Genomic DNA, 26,118 nt, shown 5'->3' with positions numbered 1-26,118 from the left:
AAAAAGTAACTCAAATGTTGTTAGCTTCTCAGGCTAACATTTACATGCACAGTTTAGCCATTTCCTTCACTTTTACTGTGTTTTTGGATCGATACATGCACCACTCTTCTGAACTCTGCCTCGCTCTCCCATGCTAACCTTTATGGTGTAGCAGTAATAGGACTAGCAGCTTTTTGTCAGGAATAATATCCTTCTAGTAGGCTAAGTGCTGATGTGAATTGGCGTGGAGCTGTGTGGCTCAACAGTCATGAGCAGCTCATGAACTAACTGAAACAATTAACATTGTGAACTCTGTCAATGCTCTGATTCTCTTGGCCGGTGGTTCAGAGGGAGAATCATGAATTATGTATTGAGGTTTAAATACCCACATCCCCCGTTTTTATTCGACCCGTAGCATGCAGGCCTTTAGATTATGCATGGAGTTTTTTTGTACATTCATACCTGACCTGAGTGATGACTGCTGTTGGCTGAGGGAGGAGAGCAGTGGGACGAGCCGGTGTCCTCTTATCAACTTTACCTGCCGGTGAGTGTGTGTTTCAAATGGCATACTGTACAACACATTCAGGAGGTAGGCATGAGCAATCAGAGGGCAGAGGTGGCGTACGTGGGAGGGCATTACAGAGGGTGAATGTGGGGTGGGCAGCTGGGGGCACAGAGGAAGGGGAATGGGTGAGGTGTGGGGAAGAAGGGAAGGGGGGGGGGTAAAGCCTTGGTTTCCTGTTCCCCAAATTCCCAGCTCCTGTCTGTGGAGCAGGTACACAAAGCCTCCCTTGAAGGGTTTGGAGAGGGGCGGCAGGATGAAACGCAGCCAATGATGGTTAACAGATCTGTCCCCCTGGACGCCACCCCCCTTCCTCCCTTCTCTCCTCCCCCTCCCCCACCCACCCCCCTGCACTGCTAGCCAGCACCCCCGTTTGTTTACACTGTCCCAAGCCTTTTTTTTGGCATTTTCTGGCCAGACTGGGAGACTTGGCGCGGCTCCATGCTGCTGATTGCCATATTCCCTGACCAGAAATGTCACTTACCACTTTGCTCTCCTTCATCCACCAGTTAAACCCTTTGTAATCCCCCAGAAGAGTGGAGTCACCCAGGATATAGACTATTTTCTTCTGTACCAGTGGCTCCCCCCCCCCCCCCCCCCCCCCCCCCCCCTTACCCCCTGTGCTGCCCCTCCATCCCCTCTGTGTCCCTTGCTCAGACAGCGGCAGAGCAGAGAAACCATTTCAGCCAACTGGAACGTAACATTAACATTCCTACCGGGGCAGAATGGGCCCAAGAAAAAGAGACAGACGGAGGAAAAGATACCCAGAGAAAGAAACGTGGCATAAAACAACTACCATGTCGCTCTTTTCTATAAGTGTCTTTTTTGTTTGAAAGGTGTTTTCCCAAAATACTTTTTCACTTATCCTCAGTGGTATCTAGACATGCAAATAGCTGTAGTTATGTGTACACAGGTTTTTAGATATTTGGAGCAATATAAGTCCATTGTAGCTCACAGATTTAGAAATATGTTTTAAAATGTCAACAACAACAACAACATGTCAGGGTTACTCTGGATCATTCACGGACCTTGTTGTCGACAGTTTTCATTGGAACATCCTACTACCAAAGAGATTGTCTGTTGACAGCGTGTAGTGGGGATTATCCAGAGATATCGTTGTCTTATAACACGCATTGTATTGAAGGTGGCACTAGCGGCAAGTGAGAACAGTGTTGGGCAAGTAATATTGGCAAAAGTAATAAGTTACAATACTCACTTGTGCTTTACTTTCAACACTCAGTCGGCAGCTCCATTGAAACAACTCCACAGCCTCAATAGCAACTCTTCACATCTCTGCTATTTAATATGTGTAGAAATAGAAAACAGACATTCTGGTTTAGCAAGCAGCCAGCCTATGGGTTTGCAGGGATTTACTGACCATCATCAGCTAGCTTAACGTTAGCTCACTCCAAAAGTCCAGTGCTCACACTGGATTTTATTAATCAGATGAACCGACCCTTTAGATAGGAAACATGTCACTGGGGCACACCACAGCTCCTTTGCTTAGGAGCACCTAGACATAAAGCACTGACACAATATTAAAACCTCTATTTCTTCTCAAATTGCATTTTGTTCCTTGAGGCAGGTTACATAATATATCCATGTGGTCATAGCTTCTTGCAAGTGTAAAATAATTAAATGAATTATTTCTGCTGTTGAATTTCAGGACATAAAGCAGCAGCAGGACTAACGGGGGGAAAAAACACCTACCTATGAAACAGGGTTCACCTTTCCTTCATTTCTACTTCTAGAAAAAATGACATCACCCGTGACTTATTGAGCAAAGACAAGCCAAGGCGGGACGCAAGGCTGTTTTATTAACCGGATGACATCGAGTTTATTAAACTGGCCGAGAGGCTCCTTTTGCTGCCAGGCGAGAGGGAGCTTGGCCCGGGTCCGGGACCCGACTTGGGAGAGCCAGCCCAATTAACACCCGAGAAGGAGGTCCTTGCAAACACACACACACACGTACACTTTCTGAGCACGCACAAACACACATAAACACTCTGCTCACACACACAGCATACAGGGAGGTCTGGAGGGGCAACAGCAGCCAAATAAACCCTCAGGGACCAGGTAGCTTATAGCGCAGAGTTAGCTAAGAAGTCATCCACGTGCACATTTACACACACACACACACACACACACACACACACACACACACACACTCTCACATTTGTAGGGTGGCCTTAACTTGCCATATAAATCTCTGCCACTCACCTTCAAATAGAGTGGCGCGGTGGGCCCAGTAAATATGAGAGAGTGTGTGTGTTAGTGTGTGTGTGTGTGTGTGTGTGTGTGTGTGTGTGTTGGACCGCAGACGCAGGTGGAGCTGTGGTGCGGTTGGGCAGACGGTGAGCATCGCTCCAGGCCGGGGCCCTGGCAAACGCAACACTACGACCTCATGGTGGTTATGAGCCGTGGTGAGAGGTTATGTGAAAGTGTGCCTTTGTTGCTGAATTTGCTCAGCGAATGAACTTCAGTAGCTGCTAAGCTACAGCACTTGTCGAACAAGTAATTTTTTTTTTTTGCAGGAGGCACGCAGCGGGAGTTACTGCTTTAACTTCCGAAGAAATTTGTTTGAATATTAAAATAAATACCCTACAATCAGGAGACAAAAAAACAATACAGCATCTTGATGACAGAAGACAGAAGAGTAACATGTCAACATGTTTTTGATTTAACAATATTTGCAGCAACTACTGTGCTAGTGTAGGGTACATGCATGATGAGACGAAAGGCTGCCACTGTATCTCAATACTTTATTGAAACAGCATGGGATTTGTCAAAACAACTACTTATAGTAGAATAACACATAATTTGCAATGCGGGGATTCCAGAAACCCCTAATACTTTGCAAATACAATTTCCTCATCACTGGATGTGTGTGTGACCTCTTTGAGTCATAAACCACTCTGCACGTCCATTAAAACCAAATCTTTTCTACACCAATCAGACTCAAACTCGCCACCAACGTTTATGCATAACTTTGTCGCAGTCTAGACTCCCTTGGGAATGCCTCGTCTGTGTGGCACAGGCATAGCTGTGGACGCCTGGCCCCTTTGGAGTTGACACTCCTGGCTGAGATCCCTGGCATCCAGAGCTTCCTGATTACCAGCTGTCCCTACCCCACTCTGCCTGTCAAGTCCCAGTAACTGAGAAACAAACAAACAGTAAACAAAGGGCCTAGTTTAGCACCACCGATCGCCACGGCGTGACAACAGGTTTGTCACTCTCGCTGCCTGCGAGGGCTAAATGAGCCTTGCACTCTGAAGAAGGAGCGAGACGCCATCCTGCGTCTGAAAACCACCGAAGGAGGAGCTCAGTCAGTGACAGCGGGTTTTGTCCATCCTGCCTCCAGACAAACAGCATCAGCCAAACCAGGAATAAAGAAATACTGACTGAAACAACCTAATAGTGGGTCTTTTTGGTTCTTAGATTGAGCAGAAACTCCTTGCAGCTCTGCTGACGGATGGAGGCTTTATGTCTCCCCCTCCCTTCTTTCTCTTATTGTCTCAATCTGTGGACATCTGCTTGCTAGAGAGACAAATTCCCCTAACTTTTGACACACTAGCCACCAAGAGGAGAACACAGGCCTATTAATAGGCTTCCTGCTCATAAAAGAGATGTGGCAGATCAGGTTGTTTGGGGGGAGTTTGATATGCATGTAATACAATATTAGTTCAATTGTGATGCACCGTCAGAGGCCCCCTCTATGGAAATCTGCATGAAATCACTGTCTGGGCAAGGTCGTAAATCACCAATGGCGTTGTTTATTATTGCAGTACAGTTTTATGGAGGGCGGGCGCTTTGCTGGGACGTCCCGGAGAGGAATGCCCAACAGAGGACCTGCTAGGTAATGGCCTCTTTATTTCCACAAGGGGGTTGATGGTAGTTCAGTGAAGATCAGGCCTCTTGAGAATTACATGGTTACTGTTAAGCCTGATTAAAGCATAGGAACCACCAATATCTAACAAAAATAAACACACGACATGTTCGCTGGATCTACAACAACACCAACTGGTGATAAATCTCAAAGACGATCAAAGTTCTGGTAGAGGATTGTAAGTCAGGTTCAAGCCATACAGACGCGATCTAGCACTTATTTTTGTTCCCTTCTGTTTTGCACGAGCAGCCAGAGCGGCTGGCCGACATGCCGCAACACCCACTTTTTCTTTCACAAAACGTCTGGTCTGGTTGTGTCTGAGTTTTTCTGCCAGGTCTCTGAGCATCAGGAAAACTTATCAAAGAGAACAGACCTCTATTCTGTGCTGCAGCGAGAGAAGCTCTCCTCTCCGAGAAAGACAGCCAGTCAGGACCACAGACACTACTCAGTCTTTCAGCTGTTCGGATGTGGAAAAAGCACATTAGGGGGCATTGTGCCGGCACATTCCGGCGGTAGCAGCCCGACTTGCTTTGTCCAGCCTGGCAGACATACACGCCTCACCCCGGCCATCACTCCTACTCCATCTGAAAACATAATTGATCTGGATGTTAAACGGGCCGCACGGCTCTGAATAAAATTCCATGCATGCTTAATTCTCCAACGTGGTTTTGGAGGCCGGACACTTTCTTCCCCGTCCAGACTAGTGTTACATGCTGGACTGTCTTAGCTGTGACCACCTCTTAAAACCAGCCTCATAAATATTGTTCATGTGTTATTTAAACTAACGCAGCTCTCTATGACTTTGAGTTGTTTGATTGATGTTAATTACACATGGAGGCTCCTACAGACATACGCTATGAGGATAGTTACAAATACTGGGCTGAGCATTGGCTCGGCTTCTGGAGCCTCAAAAATGTGTGACGCGCGTTCTACATTGTTGAGGCTATCAAGAAAATCTAGCATTGTCTCACCGGAATTATGAAAAATATATAATTAACAGAAATGCAATCACAAATAGGTTAAGAGCCATCTTTAAGTCACGTTAGTTATTCCAAAACAAAAGCATGCCTGTCATTCAAATCGTAGCCTTGTTACCATTGTATATTTATACGAGCTATTGTGCAGATTTAAAGGATGTCATTAGCATGTGGGGGTGCGATGTTGTTTGGTCTAGACTTGCACCAGCTCCAGTTTCTGTTTGCTTCCTGGTAGGATTAGAGGCTGAGGCCCGTGACATCAGTCTCTGGACACTGGGGACAGTACTATTAACACACAATGGAAAGTAGTTAAATAAAACTATTTTGTCCACAGACAAAAGTATTTTAATGTCCGTGTTAAATTGTGTTTTGCACCTATACTGTGTTTTACAAAATATTCTAAATAATGTTTTAAGTTGTAGTTTTAAATTAAAAAAAAATCAGAGGTCAACATGTAATAGTTCACAAATCAGTTTTATTAATTTAAACACAATCAAATAATAATGTCAAAAACATCTGTACACATATTTTGCAGACACAACAATCTTTTGCATTTCACAATGAGGCCCATGTAGTGTAAAGTATTTCCAGTTTGCATTTATGTTTGCAACATAATAAAAAAAGCGTGCTGTATGAATCTATAAAACGTTTCCTCTAGTTACCTACCATTACCATGATCTAGCAGCAATATGTAGATACCCCCGGAGAGCGGGGGAAGACGTTGTTTTGAGAAGATGGGGGTGGGGTGGGGGTTGTCAGGGGAGGGAGGGATCCAAATTGAAATGTAAAGGCCAACAGTGATCATGTGCAAAGGAGGGAAAATTAGAAACACAACGAATGGGTTTCTGTTTAAGAAATTCACAGTCGATAGCACATGTCCTGTATGTTCACAAACCCCTCAAAGTTAGTGGCTTTTCTCTCAATGTTAATTATGGTTTCCCCATCCACTTACGTAGAAGCATTATGCAAAGGGATTTATGTCGTTGAACTATTTCAAAGTGGGACACAGAATGTATTTTAAAAGTCGAAATAAAAACACTACATCATACAAAATTACGCTCGCTGTACAAGTTGTTATAGCGCTTGTAAAAAAGATAATAAAACCTATTCAAGCCTGCTTGTCAAATCTCAGATTGTTTCAAATTTGTTGTTAAAATGGCTCTCAGGAGGCAGGAAATTGTGAGTATTCTTACTCCATATCCGAAAAAACATCAGAATTAAGTTTGCTTCCAAATATATGGGGTTAGGGCTGCAAGCTGGTGAAATGCCATAAGGACAAAAGATGTGAGCCACCTGTCTGAATAACAAACCCCCCGCCAAAAAAACCAAATACCTCTTTCCCTTTAAAATATGAGTCTAAAAGGACTTGCAGTAGAGGAGACCAGTTATGCTGTATAAAGACGTGACTGAAGTTTCCTGTAAGGACGAGAAACATCACAGAATCAAATGAAAGGTCATTGACACTTGACATCCATGCTTTTGGTCTTGACAAAACAATTTATCACAAAATCCCATTATCTACATATTTGTTTATTGAACAAAACTTGAACACATCAACACTTTCAGGCGCAGCACAAGCTCATGTGCGATGGGATGCCTTTGATTATTTTTTTTACTTCAATGAAAAAGCATTGCCACCTTTCAAGAGCACGTACCTAAATGAATATAGGAAGGAATAGTCCAGTGATTACAAACTTACACACACAAAAAAGATTTCCTCTATACACGATTGTCTCAGCATTGTAAATAAAGTTTTTTGTAATTTTCCTTAAATATTTAGAAAACTCCTCCCCCTTTTTTTTTGTTTCTTCCATAATCGTCTTTCTCTCGCTGTGGTGTAAATCAATAGTACTTTGTCAAAGGCACGAGTCTTTTGTCGCCGAGGTACCTTCTCGGTGGCGCGGTGCCGCTGACAAAGTCTCCGTTCATAAATAACAAGCACAGGACTCCCAGGCCGACGGTTAACAGAGGAGCAGTCGCTTTGTCTGTCTGTCCCGTGACGGAAGAGAGACTAAAAAGTAGGTAGACGGATAAGGAACAGAAAGAGATGGGGGGTGAACAGCTAGAGGGACGGAGAAATGTCACCACCAGTAGTCGTGGGCCTGTGGTTTACTGTAGCTGAGTTCTGTGGCGAGGCGGGCGAGGCCATCAGTAGCTCTGCTCTCCTCACAGGTGTGAACCCTGAAAGAGTCCCGGCACAAACAGGGGGCCGTAAAACACTTTGACAGCTTCAGAAAACGGCCAATTCACAGTAACCAGGGCAAGCAGCTGCAGCGCCGTAAATTCACCTCTCTCCTTCGCTTCCAGAGAGAAAAAAAAAAAGTTTAGGGTTAAGACGAAGTGTGACCATATGTCAGCACATTAACCGTGTGCTCAGCCTTTTTTTTCTTTTTTTTTCCTCCATTCTCCTCTTCTTTTCTTCCTGTGTAGTGGAAGACAGACGCCAGGCCGCACAGGGGAGGGGAGGGGGGGGTTCTTTTCTGAGCTGTAGGGTCTGTGGCAAGCGTGGGATGGGGACGGAGGGCGAAGGTGAAAGGTTGCAGGGTGTGCTGAGGCGGAGCAGGGTGTACGATGGTGGTGTAGTGCTACAAGTACTCCAGGTCTAGAGCGTGGTGGAGGGCCATGAGGTCTGAATGGCTGGAGATCCTCCAGAAGGGCATGTTGTGCTGAGGAAGGAATGAAAAAACATTTTATTTAAAACACTGGACTGGGCACATTTTAAGGCCGAATCAATTTGACAATTAATTGCTAAGAAATATACAAGATTTGAATCAATCCTTTCAGTCATTTATCAAAGCAAAAAAAACCAAAAACACCAGAGATTAAAAGATGTTGGGAAACTGTAACGGGCATTTTTAAGCTGAGTTACTATCAAAAAATAATGGACATATCAATCAATATTGAAAAAGCTCATCTAAACACTTGCAAGAAGTGCTAAGAAGATTTTACACCTACAGCTAAAACATTCAATGAATGGAGAAAGTCTGGTCCTTTCACCAGGTAAAGCGATCATATCAATAACGCATGCCGACTGCACCTCTTGCTCCCTTGTGCATATGTCTTTCGCTCCCAAAGAGTACATCTGTACCTCTACCTAATTTCTCTCCTGCATTAACATGTACTTTTATACCACCAAACTAATCCAGTGTCTGTCTCCAGCCTCAACAGAAGTGAACTCCCCACAGGCTCTTTTGAGTGAACCTCCTGCCTGCCAGTGTGTGTGTGTTTGGGACGGTGCAAATGAGCTGTTGTTCCCAAGCAGAGGACGGGGGGAGAAACCTGAGTCGCAGAGAATGAAAGGAGCTTGTCAGGTAGAGTCCTCGGCTCCTCAGTGTGCGGAGCCCATTACACTCCCCTTATCAAAGGTATGGCCTCTCCCAGGCATATGTTCCGCTTAGAAGAGCCTGCACTGACCCTTAAAAAGCTCTTTGCTTTTTGTTTTGTAAATTGTCTTTGCTTTTAAGTTTAAAAGCTGCAGATGCTATCTCTGCCTTCTCTCCCAGGCGATGGTAATAACTGAAGGCGGAATTGTTTCAGGGATTGCGGATTTTTCCTTTTTTAGGTGGAGGAATGAGAACTTTTAGACTTTTGTAGTTCTCACAATGTCACGTCTGATGTGCGCCTCCTGACGGGTGAAATTGTTGTGTTATTTCAAGTCCTCTCTGATGTTGACACAGAAACCTTTTACCGCATGCCGTGTCGTGGGACTCACACTACTCAGACGGAGGGGAAAAAAAAAAACTGCCTTATCCTTCCATCAATGTCACAATCCAACAACTCAAGACGGAGTGAAAATATTTGCATCTTTTTCCACAATCATCTCTCAAGTCCATATTCCCAGGGTGTGTTTGCTTTCCATAATACAGAGCTATTGCTTTACACACCTCTCCAGGGTAAAGGTTGCTACTTCTTCCTAATCGCTGCCTAATCGCTCTTCATCTGTCCTCACGCTTCTCCTCGTTGTTTACTGAAAAACAGGTGAAAAGGGAGCTGGAGGCCTTTCAAAGGGAAACTCCACGTCTACACCCTGACACTGTGGCTCACCGTAACTGTCAGTGAAATATGCTCTTGGGCCGCTGATTAATTTTGCTAATGAATATCTTTGCTGTGTGCGGCTTTGCATGTCGCATTTGGTGTACATCCAAACTTGGCAGAAACACTGAGTACACAAATTGTGGTGCAAGAGCCGACAGGTAAGGGCAACGTAAGAGGCACCTGAACAGATACCGTCAGCTTTCTTGAACCTTTCTCGTGCTAGCAGGCTTGGCATTGCAGTAAATATTCTAATTTCATCAACAATGATTTAAGTCTCCTTTATGCTCGCTGTTTTTTTTACAATGTGCCTTCAACAAGCCTGAAAGGGCTTGCATTACACACACAGCATTCACGCTGCTCAGGGCACCGAGCAGGAATATATAATTATGCCATCTACCCTCCCCTGCTCTGTGAACCTGAGATGGTGGAGGAAGAGCACTGATTACACACTACAGACTTTCTCTCTTGTACTTGGACGCCCTATAAGAGGATAAACGAATGAAAGTAAAGTAAGACTGCTGAGGAGGACAGAGCTGGAGCGCTGATTCCTTTCTTTGGAAAAGTATGGCAGGTATGTTTTGTGTTCTGTAAGCATTCACAATGAACTCCTGACCTTAGGGAAAGTCCAAACATTTTCTTTTCTCCTATCTCCGTGTGTTTTTGATGAATGTTTCCACCAGAGGACTCGACGTGTATACAGTATGTGGTGTCTATTATTCCAAGACGTCTTACCTTTTTTGAGCCTTGCTCCTCTTCCACACCGTCTCCAACAACAATGTAAACAACTTTCCTCCCGAACCTTTGAATTACTCTCTCGAAGCAGCTCTCCTTCCCTGTGGGGGAGTCGACAGCAGGATGTTAGTGGAGCGTTGAGTGGATGCAAACAGATACAAAGGCACTCGCACGGACCCACACTAAACACCGTCAAGTTGATTCAAAGGCACGGGGTGACAAGAGCCCCTTTAAAAACACCACACGTACAAAATAGGGCAGAGTGTAAACACTTTGAGCTCGGCAAGGAGATGTGATAAGATCAGCCCTCAGATAAAGGCAATCTGAAACGCATTAACTCTGCCCTTCTGCTCCTCAACCATGGGACAAATGGACTTAAATCAGCCAAAATCACTCTTGCATGCCACGGGGTCTGGTTAGGAGGACTGGTGCGCTTAACGCTCCGAGGAGCCCTGAGCTACACTCCGCTCCAGACGCTGTGCTGATGGGCCTGAAAACGTTGCAGGAGTGAAGCTTGATGTTTATTTTGCATTTGAAACAGTGAAGAAGGGGAAGTACTGGAGGGAATGGGGGGGGGGGGGGTCTTGTTGCTGTGGAATGACATAAATGTGCAGAAGTGGTTTCATATGCAGAGACTGAACAGGAGAGGCCTGGGGAGGCCCAGTGCAGGCCCAGCTCCAGGAAAATAATCCCAGGCTGATTAGGCCTATTCCTTCATAGAAGAACATCAACCGTCTCCGGTGACCGAAATCTCCCACCCCATCCACGCCTCTGTCCCATCACTTAGGTAGCACGTGTGTCTTAATTCTTTACACTCACCAAGCTAAAACAACAAGCATTAATGTCACAAAGTGACAGATTGAGCACAGCGGGCACAAAACAAAAGAGGGCTGAAATCACACATTTTACCTATTTTGGTTGCACTATAAATATTCTCGATAGGAAAGACTATCCCCAAGCCGTAGAGCAGGACCTTAGCCAGAGCAGGGATGAGCTGCGTGGTGGTCACCAGGATATTCACACAGTTTGACCTGCAGCAGAGAGACAGGGGAGGAGAGCAAAGGGGATGACATCATTCTACATCACTCTGAGGGAGGACAAAAGAAAACACAGTGTACGGAAAATAAAGACGCCGCAATGTATCAAATGCTTAAAACATGTCGCACAGCGAAGTATTGAATCACAGCTTCCTTTTAAAGTCAGATCTCTAAGCACACTTTCAAATATCAGAAGACAAAGTCCATCCAGAAGAGCATTGGCGTTTTCTTTAATAGTTTAGGAGTATGGAGTTGACTTATTTACACCACATGAGAGTTTATATATGTGCGGTATGGGACTGGGTACAATTTTCCTCACTGGAGTCCTACCTTGAGTGGATTAATGTTAGTGCTTTCAGTGCCAGTGTTAACCAGGAGTCCGTCAAGGCTTCAATTTCTGCTCGCAATTGCAACCAGGCTTCCCTTTTGGCTGGGCCCAGCAGACCTGAAACGCAGGGTAACATTGTTTGGGTTGGACCAGCCCTCAGAATACCACTGAAATTTTCAAAATTTACCCTGACCAAGTGGTGTGGGATGTGTGCTTTCAGAACACACGCGCAGACACTCACACAAACGCCCACACAAATGAGTGCACATGCATCTGCAAGCTCATTTCTGCTCGACAGATCTGTACAGAGCAGAGCAGCGCTGCTTGTTGGGGGGGCGGGGATTACCTCCGACGTTATTTTTGTAGGTGGTGTAGATTTCTTTTACTCGTCTGTAGCGGAAGGCCAGTTTTCTCATCCAGTCCACGCCTCCCCGCACGCCTGTGGCCAGACATAGATTGGCACTGGTCGCCGCTGCGTGGAAACCGTCAGCGCCGAAGTTGTACGTGCTGAGATAAAGACAAAAAACAAAAAAGAATCTGTCAGCACGGGCTGCGCCGACGTTGATGCAAGCAAAATGGCACAGTTCATTCGGACTATTCGATACCTCAGATCCTGGCCGTTGTCATCGGAGGACACATCGTCGATATGTACCTGGTCACATTCCTGGAAGACACAACACAAATACTTTTGAGTAAAGTAGGATTCACACACTCTTAAAAAAAATGCCGTCCTCTTTTAGAGAAGTTTCTTTCTTGGGAAAGCACTCTCACCACATGTTCCTCGTAATTTCCCACCAGAAACAACATATTCATTCAGGAATTTGTGCTTTGGCTGGACACCTCACCCTTAATCCCATTTGCCTTGACTTTCTCTTTATATCCTTTTGAATAAGTTCTCAGCATTTTTCTTCCCTTGCGCCAATACCAGCTCTGTCCAAACAAAAAACTAACCTCATCATTAGTCAGAATGGACTGCGACCACTAGAGGGGTCTAAAGATATGCACACGCACAGACATAACCAATTAAGTCTCAATCCAGCAACTCCAAAAACTCCCCAGGTTGGCATTCGAACAGCTATGTCTGCGAGTACTGATAGAAATACATACAGTAGAAGGGTGTATGCATGCTAGCTGAATGTATGAAGAGCCTTAAAGCACTAATGGTCTGTGCATATGTATGCGTCTGCGTGTGCATCTCTAAACATGTGTGCACACTCCTCTTCCCCTTTGGGGGTGCCTGGCTCCTCTTGGAAAGGTAGAGGGATTCTGCAGCTCTGCACTGATTCTGCCGGTACGTAGTAACACAATCCAGACTTTCTGGCAAATGTAACCTACTAGAAAAATTGAACCTGATGCTAACCGCCAATGAAATTATGACCTCTGATTGCTGCTGCGCCACACACCAACACAGCCCCGGGGCCAGTCAGCCGGCAAAAGAGCGCAAGAGAGAGCAGACAAAAAATCTGTTATTAGTTTTCCATTTATAGGAGGGCTGTAGAGCCTCCCCCCTTTATCGCCTCTCGCCGGTCCCCCTCACCCAGCTAAAAATGTGAGGGAGTCCTGCCTTGGCATTGAGATCAACACATTTCACTTGGGGCAGAGCAGAGAGAGACTATAGCAAAGCTTCTTTTTGCTAAAACGTGTGGTGGCTAGCGATTTAGCCAACAGGATTTTAAGAGCAAAATGTTTTGAAATTGAATGTGACGTCAAACTCTCAATTTGTTTCAGTCAGCCCTAATCTAGAATGAATAACAGACAGCGTATTGATATCTCCATGAAGCAGTTTAAAGAATTTCTCTGGAAAGCTACGAGTTTTAAGCGTGTTGTGGAGCTGCCAACAGTTCGTAAGCCTCACCTGTTTAAAGTTACGTGAGAAATAATAATTTCTCATGGAAGTTGAAACTTGAGGGAGAGGAATTCCTCCGGTCTCAAGTATGAAAAATCCCTCCCGATTTTTTAAGCTTTTTAATTAAGTTTCATCCGGCTGTTAAGACACCAAAACACAGAAAGGACTTCCTTGTTTTAAGTCAATCTGACTGAGGCCAAATGCTGACGTTATTGCATTCCTCTCTAATGCTAGAGCAGGGTAAGGGTAAGGGCTTTGGACTGTAAACCTTTTTTATTTTACTGGTTCCCCTCTGAACAAATTTTTCATCTCCCTGGATTTGTGGGGAAAGGGAGGGAAGAGCGACGCGAGGAGAAACTCAAACCAGCTGTTCTTTAACAGAATTAAAATCTTGACCCCCAACCCCTGCTCTAATGCAGCCATTCTCTCGCCAAGCCTCTCCCAGCAAGCCCTGAGATCCAAAGAGGAAAAGACTTTGACCCCGTAACCCCTCTCCCCTCCTCTCCGGGGCTCCGGCACCCCGATAAGGGGGGTGGTGGAAGGTATAGAGCGGTGGGGATGGTGGAGAGCAGCGGGTAAAGGCTGGGGGAGAGAAAGTCCAAAGTGACCTCACATGGAGCCAGCTCTCAGCCCCACGTTCCAGAAGATGGACTGCCAATTGGAGATGGGGTGCTGGCGGGGGGGCCTTAGCTCTGTTGGCCTAATCTGTTTCTAGACAATCACCGGCAGATCTTTAATAGTTGGAGAAAGCAGCAATTTGTCTCAGTTTGGAGATCTGCTGCCAACAAATTTGTGGAGAATTTATGTTCGCAAATTATCTCTGAAATTTCTTTCTCAGAGCGAAACCCAAGCCAGAAGTATTGGTGTGCCTAATTTCGTAAGTAGTGGAGGCATGTCAGATTGCTAAGGAAAACAAAAACTACACCCTGGGTTAAGCACCTCATGCAGCCTTCTTTCAAAGCATTCTGGTGCAAGTGACCAGAATGCTTCTATTATCCAGTAATTACTTTACACAATCAGCCAGCAGCAAAGCACTCGTTTGGTACATCATTGCCTAATTGTATGCTGTCTCCTGGCACCTTGTTTGATGACAATAGTTCCTCCTGCTTGTTCTTCCCCTGCAATGGGTTTCTTTCAAGGTCTCAGCTATGTGAGAACCGTATTACTCAGCATGTTAATTATGGGCCTACTTTAGGTGCCAGAGACAGAACTCCAACATGACCCGAAACACATAAATGTGTCTCAGTAATTAGGCCTAACTGTTGCCATTATAATTGCTGCCTGATTATGAATGATTTTTTCATGGACTTTTCCCAAATCCTCAAAGCTAATAAACACATCAAACCTCAACAAATGTTAAGTGTTAAAACAAAATTCAAATGGCCAAGAAAAATACACTGTACCCCTTTACATTTCTTTGTTTCTCTGTTTACATAGTTTTTTAAGTCTGTAGATATTATAATTCTTACTTAACAGCTGAGCTTGAGAACTCCAGATTTGTGTGTGTGTGTGTGTGTGTGTGTGTGTGTGTGTGTGTGTGTGTGTGTGTGTGCGCGCGCTGTGAATAAATAGGGAGGGGGTTGTTGGAAGAATTCACGGACTCCAACAATTACTGTTCCCAGCTGGGGCTGGCATAAACCTCTGCACTGGCTTCCTGGGAGGACGGGGAAAGCTTATAGAGGAGACGGCTGTGGGTAATGTTGTACAGTAACCCTTACACATACTCATTAGGAGGCACTTGAAGGCCTCGTAAACACCACAGAGCCATGGATGGTGCAGGTTCAAGTCAGTTAAGTACAGTCGTGGATAGGATGGAAAGAAACACAGCGGGGTGGTGAATTATGAAACGCCAAATAAATAAAACGCACAAAGTGAAAAATGCACACTGAGAATACAGATAGCAAATGAAAATGTATCACATAAAAAAGGATGAATATCTTTTTTTCTGTTATATTAATGTTGACTGAAGAAGCTCATAAATATGCTTGCAGGAGTTGATAAAAAAAAAATCTTAAAAAGCTTAAAGGAAAAGTAACATGCTGCTATTATTGTGTTTGTATAACATTACAAATGGAATGACAGAGCTTCAAGATGGTGGCACTTTAAAGGGCAGTCAGAGAACTTCTTAGAACCTTTTGAACATGTCTTTTCCGTCAAATCCCCCCATCCTCCCCTCACCAAGCAAACAGCGGTCTCTCTAAAAACCGACATCACCGCTAACTCACGCCAGATGTTCCTACTGTACTCAGGAGTGAAGACCCTCCACCAGAAGCCATCGCAATTACTCCTTAAGCAAACACTCCATCTTTCTGTTAAATTTATCAGCAGCATTCTTCTCTTTCATCTGAGCCACCAAAGAGTCTGCATCTATACAGGAACGATGCCAAGAAGATGCTCAATTGAAGACAGGATGCTTCTGCCTCGGGATGCTTCCATCTCTACATCATTCACTCTCTCTTCCTTTCCCTGTCTCCCTGTCTTTCCACCAGTCGGCTGAACACTCTTCACTTGCGGAGGAAGCTATCAGAGCCCTCTTTGTTCCCCCCCCCGGCATCTGTCATTAAGCAATCAGAGATGACGGCCTGAGTCTTCCTGCAGCCCCGGAGAGAGCTGCAGAGTGGTGACTGCAACAGTCAGAGGCAGGGAGAAGAAAGACGGGGCCAAGTCAGCAATGAATGTTACCAAAACACAGAGAGGACCATGCTATCTATCTAATTCTTAGACCTGCCCCCCCCCCCCAACCGGATGAAGGTCTATAGGTCAGAGTCCACTTATTGGATACAAGCTGCCCCGCTCGCCCCCTGTCTCTCATCCTCCCTCAGGTGAGCTGTTGGGGTGGGGGTGGGTGGTCAAAAGTGCAGTGTGAGCGATAACAGCCGTCATCACAGCATTCCTCGTGACCCTACAGGCTAATGCCATGTGAAAAAGGCTCATCCATGGTTCGCAGGTTCTCAATACCGCCACTCCACCGGCAGTGGCTGTCATCCCCCCCGCGGTCTGTGACCCCCAGCAACTTCCTTCTCTGTTCCCACCACAGGCACCCCTGTCTGGGGGAGGAACAGAGGGGAGGGGGGGGGGGGGGGGGGCTGTGATTACCTGGGGGTCAAACACAGGATGTGGGTAACAAAGGGAGAGTTCTTCGAACCCACTTCATTCCAATCCACAATCTGTGCTTGAACAGCCACGGAATTCAAACAGCGGCGCCAAACAAAGCACAGGTACAGAAAAGTAGATGCTGGTTTTACAGAAATTCACACGATCGGGAAAAGAGGGAGTACGCTTTGCTCTGGAGCAGACTGAATTTCTGAAGTGGTCTGCAAGTATAATGACTGATGAATAAAAAAAAAAAGAATCACCCCACAGGTAGGGAGTGAAACGTATAAATAAGTTATGTGTGATGGATAAGCTGCTTCTCATTATTTTCTAATTTTTTGGCGTTTAAAGTCCAAACCACACCTCAAGGAGAGCGACATTAAATGTAATATTAAATCTCAGTCGTTTCAGCATTTTCCCTTCGCAAGAAACCTATCCGTAGAAAAAGGACCGTTTGGACAAATCTGTGCACGTTTCTGCTCCCTTCCCCCCACAGACCATGCTGGGCAGGTGCTCTTTAATTCAGGGCATGAAATCTATTCTTAAATATCATCATTTGTCAACAGACAGTAATGTTATATTTTCTGTGCGGCCTCAACCCCTATTGGCTGTGTTAGGATAGTGGGCAGAGGGGGTGGGGGTGAGGTGGAGCTTTGTGGAGCGAAGATTGACAGGGTGGCTTTGAAACCTCCACTTTCTCTCTGTAGTCTTTCCAAAACACATCAGCGGCCCCGCCTCGAGACGTGATGGAGTCACGTCGAGGAGCATGACAGGACTGCTGCATCAGTGGCCAGGCACATGATGAAATTACCCACATCAGTGTGAACAGAACCAAAGAAGCCCATCTGACAAAACATGGCCTTTTTTTTTTAGTTCACTGTTGCAATTTGGTTTCAGCAGCAAACCGTATGTTGAAAAAAAAGAAATCGTATTCCTCGGTTTCACAGTTTTTCAATGGTGCAGATCTCCATAGGTTGTTCAGTTTTACGTGTTATGATAGTGTCATTGAAATATGAATGAAAACCTGTGCCACAAAGCTACAGTGTGCGGTTGGTGACTGATCAACTGACTGACTTGATTTCGGGATTCAATGAAAAGCACAGTTAGCATTATGTTCCTCCTTACTGTGAGTAAAATCTTAAGAAAATACTATCAAGGAAAAGGCCATAAAGCTACCAGTCATATGGATGGCGAGCACAGGATCTGCCTCTCTACGGGGGGACATAAAACAAACAGAATGGGTCCACACTAAGAGGCCCTGGAGGGCCATTTCAGCCACTAGGAAAGGGTAACCATGCGTTTCACAGCATCTCTCATTAACAGGCAGCCCCTGGGTGAGAGTGACAGAGGAGGTTTGAACCCTGGGACTGAGGCTGGGAGCTATAAAAGGTAGTCAGCTCACAGTGTCACAGGGTTGCTCCACAGGTATGTGTGTGTGTGTGTGTGTGTGTGTGTGTGTGTGTGTGTGTGAGAGAGTTTGAGAGTCTGTGGGTACTTCCATGAGTGTTCGTACATTATGTATGTGTGGCTTAAGAATTTGCAGCACAACAATTTTAGCTTGCATGTGCATAAGTGTGTGGGAGAGGGTTGCACACAGCATGGAGGCATCAGCGGACTAATTTAAAATGTTCCCACCTTTAGAGACCTTTCCCCCCCCCCTCTCTCTCTGTGAGTGGTTTGCCCTCATGCCCTTTATCCTCCAGACAGGGAGGGTTGTTTTCTCACCCAGGGAAGGGGGAGACGGCAGCCCTCCCGTACCCCACTGAGAGGGGGGGGAACACAGGGGGCTCGGCCAGCGAGAGAGAGAGGCCCCCGGTTCCCACATACTGCTCGGCGTTAGCGCACCTACAGTAAACTCACACCCTGAGTCACAGCAGAGCTGTCAGTCTTCCCGGTGAGCTCAGCCTCAGTGGGCTTCATTACACACATCACTTTAGACCATCAATTAACTCCACATTAAATGTATTATATTTCAAAAATAAGATATGTGAACAACACATCTTAGTAGTTTACTATTAAAAGTATATTATTTTGAAAAACAATGTTATTATAATTATAATATTCAAATAAATATTCAAATAAATAAATTAATAATAGTGGTATTACCTTTCCATTAGGAAGTTGTTGTTAATTAACGAATTACAACAAATTTAGATTTTGTATAAAATGTTTTAGGTGTTAACATTGATTTCATGTTTATCTCTGTAATTATTGAAATACAACTTCTTCTACAAGGAAAATGAATACAGTGGAGGTCACATCGATAGGGATCATATTGCCTTGAATTACTTTCCTAATACTTCCTTCAGTGAGAGCATTTTTGAGGATAAAAACAGACTGTGCTGTTCATACAACACCACACTTGTGTTCTTTTAAAGGGCTGAGCAGCAAACGCTTTGTGAGGAATAATCGATAGAGAGATCTGAGTGTGTGGTTTGGGAGGGGAAGTCTTTTGGGGAGGGACGCACCTTCAGCTCTATCGAACGGTGAATGAAAAAAGAGAGAGCGCTGATCCTGAAAAAGGTTAGAAGAGAGAGAGAGAGAGAGAGAGAGAGAGAGAGAGAGAGAGAGACGTAAGGGTGAAACTGATCCCTGTTGACCCCTTCGGCGTGCCCTCTTTCTTTTTATGACTTTCCTCAGAATTGTCACTCACCAGCTCTATCAACACACACACACACACACACACACACACACACACACACACACACACACACACACACACACACACACACACACACACACACACACACACACGATACACAAGACTAGAGAGTTGGCTGTGGCTTTAAAAGGCTGAACACAATATTATGATTATTTGTAATGTTTAGAGGCTTGTAAACAACGGTTGTGAATTTAAAAATGATTCATATATCTTAAAAACTAACATTTTAAAACAAGCAAAAATGATCTTTGACTGCGCATATAGTGAAGGAGTGGGTACACTGAGTCCATATTTAATGTTCTTGTGCAGAGGCGGGCAGGACAACAGTGTTAAGTCTTAGATGGACCACTCACACAAACACACACACACACACACACACACACACACACACACACACACACACACACACACACACACACACACACCCCGTTAGGCCACTAACTCTGCACCTGTGTTTCTGCACAGCCTCTGGGGTCTCCCTTTATGGCTTAGACTAAATTAGATGGACCATATGCATTTCTGCACATGCTTAAATACATAACTGCTGCTGGCTGTGGTATTTATAGTTGGACTCTATTTAGCTTTATCTGAGATGGAGGGCTGTAAATCAGCAAAGAGGAAACACAACTGGTTAGGCATTGCTGAGAACTGGCACTTAACACTCAGACTGGCCCAGCTCAGTTTAAGAGGAGAGATCAATATGCCTTCAAGAGAATGTCACTCCTCCTCTGGTATGATTGTTAATGACAATCATTGCTGCATCTGCAAAGAGGTCTTTAAATTGGACATCCTAAAAAGCATTCTTGCAGCGGACCACACGTTGCTCTTTTAGTCATAATACTGCTCTAGTTTTAGCTGGAAAATATCTATAGCCTCAAAGTGTCAAAACAAAATCTAATAATTTCGTTACTGAGATACAGCAGATGAAATATACGCGTCGCATTTTACAATAATTTTATAAGCAGCCTGAGCTGCCAATTCGTCTGTGAGCGGTTTCATCACACATGAAAAGAAATCAAAACACGGGACAGATGTTGAGCAAAACCACATTTAAGCGTTGTCACAAACTGCCATTTTTTTCTCAAATGATTGGGGCACATCTATTAAATAAAGTGCAGCTACAATGGATTCTACATGGCCAGAGCATAAGGAAATATTTAACCAGTCAATTGCAGCCAATTAACTTTGATCACGATGACTGCGTTTTGGAATCTCAGTCACTCGTCTGTCTGGGAGACTATGAACGTTTTCCTTCCCCTGTCGTTCTCTCTCCTTTTTTTCCTCCTTCTTGAGTTTGCTTCGTGTAACACTGCCGAACATGGTGGTGAGTAATGAGACTTGGCAGACCGGCCGCAGATCTCTTCACACTTAAGTATCAAACAAAACATTTCCTCTACTGTGAGGTCAGCATAAAGCAGGACACTGAGGAAAAATGCTGGGTCAGCGGGATCAGATTCACTGGTAGAGAGAGACTCAGAAGGAGGAGGCAGGGACAAAAATCACAAAAAAAAATAAAAATCATAGACAGAGAATTGGATAATGCTATAGTGTTGAGGGATAAAGCATTGCGATGAATTGCTTTGTTTATTGTTAAAGTGTGATGAGCACTGATAGTTAGCTGGAGGATAGCGGGTGCACTTATTGTCAGCATGTGTTATGTACGGACAAATGTGGCAAACACTTTTCTGTACATGCAGACTGAGCCTATAAGCATCCCTGACCCTCTGGTCTTTTACCTCTCCCCAGAGTGAAGCAGACACTCTAACATCCCACCACACACACACACACACACACACACACACACACACACACACACACACACACACACACACACACACCTCCCTACCCATGATCCCTCTCTATTCCTGTGCCCCAGAGGCAGATTTGACACTCGCCGTACATGAATCAGGGGGGCTGAAGAGGCGTGGGAGGGGACATGGCGGGGGCTTCATGCTGTGAGGCTAGGGTCTGGGGTGTAGGTGGACTGCGACACCAAGCACACAGCATGACACGGACAGACGGAGCGGCCACAGCAACACCAGAGCTTGACAAATTGAGCTGGCCGCTGTGGGAGTGGGAAGGAGGTGGGGGGTGGGGAGCAGGCCTGGTGACCCAGGAATGACGGAGGCTGACAGCACATGTAAAATTCATGGTAGCCCTTGGGCTCCGAGGTAATACTTCACCACTATGGGACTGATCACTGAGAAACAGGCTCCACGCTTTGAAACAGTTGTTGCTGCTTTAAACTGAAAACTTGATGGAGTGCTCATAGACTCCTGTTATACATTCCTCTGACCATCACAAGGTGAACAGAAGGCATTTGGGAAGATCACGAACACAGCGGAGCTAAAGGCAGCTTAAAGAAGAGAGAAAAACACATAGAACTAGACCTACCTCCAAGTCGTTAAAGAATAGGTGTGTGTCGGCCAAGTTGAAGATCATTTCTTCCATCCTCAGGCCTAATGATACAGATGTCGGAGGGTCCTGGAAAATAGACAATTAAATCAAATTAAAATTGTTCCTCTGAATATTGAGGTAATTTTGTTCCATTTGAAGGGGTCAATGTGAAACAATAAATAACGCTGTTCCCTGTAAATCACTCAATTAACACAGAAATCCCTTTAAATTCCTCAGCAGGCTATTCCCATAAAAAGAAGACATTAGGCGGACTTGAAAGTTTCAGCCTCTGTTTATGACTCTCCGAAAAGCGACCAGAATAGTCATCAGAAATGCCACAGACTTGAACGAATGCAGTAAAAGCATGTCTCTTCTCAGGAAGGGTGGTCGGTTTGGAAGAGCTGGGGGGGGGGGGGGGGGGTCACAGTCTCATCGTAAATATCCCATTCGCCACATACTTGTGCTGATGCATCATCTGATTGTCTCTCTAGGTGATTAAAACAATTCCCCCTGAATCAATGACTTGGAGGTGTTTTTTGAAATCTAAAATAATTCAAATAAATAAAAAAAAAGAAAAAGATAATGCGTGCGGACACAACTGCAATTTTTCCTTAAATCATGATCTGTGTCAGTAATGGGATACGTGCTGTAATGGTGATAGGGTTGCACTGTCTGTAAGATAATACCTAGACAAGAGTAAACTACATTGTAAATAGTTAATGAGCCTGTGACAATGTGTGCAATTTTCCTTTTAAAAAGATAATGAATTGACAAAAAGTATTTTTCAGCATAAACATAAAGATATAAACCTTGTGTGATATTTTTTCACATGCTCAAAATTCACTAGCAGATACCATTATTATCACAAACAACACACAAAACATATTATAATTAATTAACTGACTGGATAGAAGCACTACCATTCTTTTTTGTGGCTGCTCAAATTGAATACCTTTTTTTTTTATCTTAAATCTTTAATCAACAGATTGTCTTCAGCAAGCAAAGGATGAAGGCAGACAATAGCAGGCTGTGGAGGAGGATTGTCTGCAGCTGGGTGAGACGGCATTAAAGACAGGACCAGAAGCGGGGATTACGGAGTTAAACCACCTGAAGACACACCTGAGCTTTCTGCTGATTAACTGTCACACCCCACAATGCTTATGTTTTCACCAAAATGACAGAGGACAAACCACACAAGTAGACCTCAATCCCCACTTCGAGAGGTTTTCTCCTTCCTCTTAACCTCGCAGTTTGAATCAATCTTTCAGTCAGAATTCATCAAAAATAATTAGCCTCCCACATCAACCAGCTACCGGCTCCCTCTCCCCAACCTCCGCCGCTGTTGGTTGACTTAGCATAAAGAGCCGGTTTGGTGGGAAAAGGCAGTCTTCGCGAGTGAATCCTCTCCAATTAAATCTAAACAATCAGTCAGTGAGGGAGTTAAGAATACAAGCAGGCCAGAAGGCCAAAGTGCTGCTGCTGTCACTGCTCCAGCGCCACCTGTCCCGAGATGTCAGTGCCATCCGCGGGGGCGCCAAGTCCCCCCCCCTCCCCCCCCTTTTCTCTGAGCCCCTTACCAATAACAACCCCCCATCCATCCCCACCCACTTTAAGCTCCAGCTCTGGCCAGCCCAATAGCGGCACAGCTGGCCTCAGCCATCAGCTTTATGGGGGTGAGCTGCCTTGATGCCAATTAAAAGAGCTGATAAGAGCAGCAGTGTGTTTATGTGTGTATGAGAAGGAGAAAAAAAAAAAAAAAAAAAAAAAAAAAAAAAAAAAAAAGAGTTGGAGAGTGGGTGGGAGGTCACAGCGAGTGAGAGAAAGTGTGTGGATGTGTGCACACATCTATTTATAGTAGGCTCAAAGCAGCTGGGGGGGGGGGGGGGGGGGACTGTTTAGTAACTTTTTTGTTTATGCCACTAAGACGGGGATGACATGAATGATAGACGGGAGGGAAGAGAAGGGCTGGTTGTTGTGGTGGATGTCGGTCTGCTTCACTTTCTTTTCTGAGGAAGTTTACAGATCTGCGCGTCTGATAGGCTTTGAGGTAGCGTGCTTTGTGGTTGCTCTGAATAAGCATGTCTCCGTCTTATAATGCTGCTTTAATGTGATAGTGTCAGCAGGTTGGAGCATTACTTTTGTAAAAAAAAAAAAAAAAAGGGACTGAAATGTGCAGAGGAGGAGAAAAAGAGGGAACAAAAGAGAAAACAGAGAGTGAGAGGGACTCTAGCGGCTGTCACATCCTATATGAGTTCTGATGAAACGGGCTCTTATGGAGTCAGGAGTGTTTCCTGTTTCAGAGGAGCACACTGGAGACCCTGTGTATGCATGTGTGTGTGTGTGTGTGTGTGTGTGTGTGTGGTAGGAGAGTCCCTCATCACTGAGCCACAGCTCCCTAAGCCTTATAGCTCTCTCTTTACCCAGCATGCCGAGCTGAGAACAAAGTAAATAAACAGTGGAGGGTCGTGGGGCAGCCCTCTTTCACCCCAAAAACAAAACACTGCCCCCATCAAACACCCCTCATACCAGAACAAAGGCACAGCGCTCGGGCTGCAGACGCTAAGCTCTCTGACATATGAGGAGCAATATGTCATTTTTGACTTCAAAACCAGACACCTCCATAGCCAAAACAACCGGTGATTACAAATGTTGCTCCCCCACCAAAATAGAATTAGGGATTCATAACTTATTCAAAAAAATGTGAGAGTGATGAATTGATTCAATAGTTATCCACGTATTTATATTCAAATGGCAAAATAAGACCTGGTGATTTCAAGCACTATTAAGGCTACATAGAACCTATGACCTCAACAAAACCATGAGAATAGGATTTTGCTGTATTTCCCAAATTGTTTGTTTTGAAAGTTTAAATTTAGAGAGGCAATTTACATGGAACAACAAATAGCAAAGCCTGGAAAAGTAAACTCATCGTCTTATACGCATTCACAGGGACATGGGATGGAAAATAACCTTCCAGTAAAATAATAATAAATAATTGATGTACACATATGTAATGTATCTTTATCTGAATCCTAATTAAGGTTTGAGAGAATCTCTCTGTTCTAGTTTGAGTTTTGACTGAATTACATTCGGTGGACTCAGTTTCCTGCCAGGGTCTCCGGGGAGATCCCTTTCTGAAAAGGATGGATTGAGAAGCACTTAATTAAACTAACAATGTGGCATTTCTGAAGGAGAAAGGAACACTTAAGATGTGTCAATAGACATCCAGAGTGCAACTGTTGTGAGCCCCTACAGCTGAGCCCCGACCAGCCATGCATAGCTCCAACAGCTGCAAAGAGCAGTCAAATACTTGTCAAGCCTCATTGGGCCTATTAGAAAAAAAGAAACAATTATCTGTACATTGAGTTCTGCTCTATCTTCTCACTGTGGACTCGGTGAAATCTATCCCCTGCTCATTGGCCATTTCCAACCCCTCTCATTTTTTTTTCTTTCTTCTTTTAATATTTATGTGTTTTGCTGATAAAGTGCACCCCTACTGCCACAGTCTGATGTCACTCACCCGTCCATATCTGTTGGCATAAGAACCCGTAAGCAAGGAATGGAAAACGATGATTGTTTCATCCAGGTCCCAGATGAAAACTCGCTGGAGAGATGGGGAAGGGGGGACGAAAGAAACAAAGAAAAAAACAGAGAGAAAAGAGGCAAAATCAATGGTGCACTCTGTAGGGCTGCAAGGTGATCCTCCTGGTCAATAGGCCAGGAGCGTGTATTTGTGCGCCACAGGGACCAGGATCCATTTGCTTGGGTTGGTCACCGCAACACTCCTCCCATCACCCCACCGCACGCTCTCCATCCTCTGCCCTTTACATTAGCGTAATCAATAGTGACAAACTAATTAACTAGATATGTTAACATGCCATGATGTCAGCGCTATAATGGGTGCTATTAACTTCGTTTAAATTCACGTCATATTAATGAAGAGCCCTCTTGAGTTTATTTTGACATATGGTCACTATCAAAGTGTTGTAAGGCTCAATGGCTCAATTCCACCATTGTTAGTCACAGTTCGTGTCCGGTCTTTGATGACTAGAATATATACATTATTCACTTCAACGATGACTCACTTAATCACATGCCTTATTGTTTATTTACGAGATACACATGAGAACTTTATATATGTGTTTAGTGATGTCATATATTCCACAATGCAATCAATAATGCATTTATAGTTAAGGAATCAAATATTTAAGAATGAACGGCCATCAAGTGTTAAAGCTGCTGTGGCGGCCATATAAGTGGATTAGTGTCCATGTGCCTCAGACAGGGCGAGGCTGTCTGTCGCCAAGGTAGCGGGCTCACCCTACCTCAAGGTCGGAGTCAGGCGGCGGTGATGGGTTGTTGTTCCTTCTTCCCCGGCCACGTGACTTTCCATCCGATGCCCGGCGCAATCGATCCGAATCTGAATCTTTAATGGGGGTTGATGGACTGTGGATGGTACTGTACTCTACTGCTGAAAGGAAGGAAAGAAGGAAAGAAGGAGAGTATAAAAAGAGCGCATCGAAGATGAGCTATTATCTGCTTTTAGCAAAGAAGAGTGAGTGACCATTTGTCTTGATGTGGGAC

General features: G+C 44.7%; 1 protein-coding gene across 11 annotated transcripts in view; it reads right to left on the bottom strand.

Annotated features, from left to right (window-relative positions):
• Nucleotides 1-7,726: 7,726 nt before the first annotated feature.
• eya1 (EYA transcriptional coactivator and phosphatase 1) overlaps nt 7,727-26,118 on the bottom strand; it is a 59,007-nt gene continuing 40,615 nt past the window's right edge. For 7 of the 11 annotated variants that reach the window (XM_068709857.1, XM_068709858.1, XM_068709853.1 and 4 more), the window contains 9 exons: nt 25,860-26,005; nt 25,055-25,138; nt 21,532-21,621; nt 12,142-12,200; nt 11,883-12,043; nt 11,539-11,653; nt 11,081-11,202; nt 10,172-10,272; nt 7,727-8,070 (listed from right to left, as the gene is read on the bottom strand). In XM_068709857.1, the coding sequence (XP_068565958.1) occupies nt 7,990-8,070; nt 10,172-10,272; nt 11,081-11,202; nt 11,539-11,653; nt 11,883-12,043; nt 12,142-12,200; nt 21,532-21,621; nt 25,055-25,138; nt 25,860-26,005 (959 nt within the window). In that variant the 3' untranslated portion in view covers nt 7,727-7,989. The remainder of the gene's footprint in view (nt 8,071-10,171; nt 10,273-11,080; nt 11,203-11,538; nt 11,654-11,882; nt 12,044-12,141; nt 12,201-21,531; nt 21,622-25,054; nt 25,139-25,859; nt 26,006-26,118) is intronic. The other 4 variants (XM_068709855.1, XM_068709864.1, XM_068709860.1 and 1 more) reach the window with 1 other exon arrangement.

The sequence above is a fragment of the Cebidichthys violaceus genome, unplaced genomic scaffold (genome assembly GCF_023349555.1).
Source record: "Cebidichthys violaceus isolate CVI_PGR_0920_01 unplaced genomic scaffold, fCebVio1.0.p SCAF_15, whole genome shotgun sequence".
Lineage (NCBI taxonomy): Eukaryota > Metazoa > Chordata > Actinopteri > Perciformes > Stichaeidae > Cebidichthys > Cebidichthys violaceus.
This window is presented reverse-complemented; position numbering and strand designations above follow the sequence as displayed.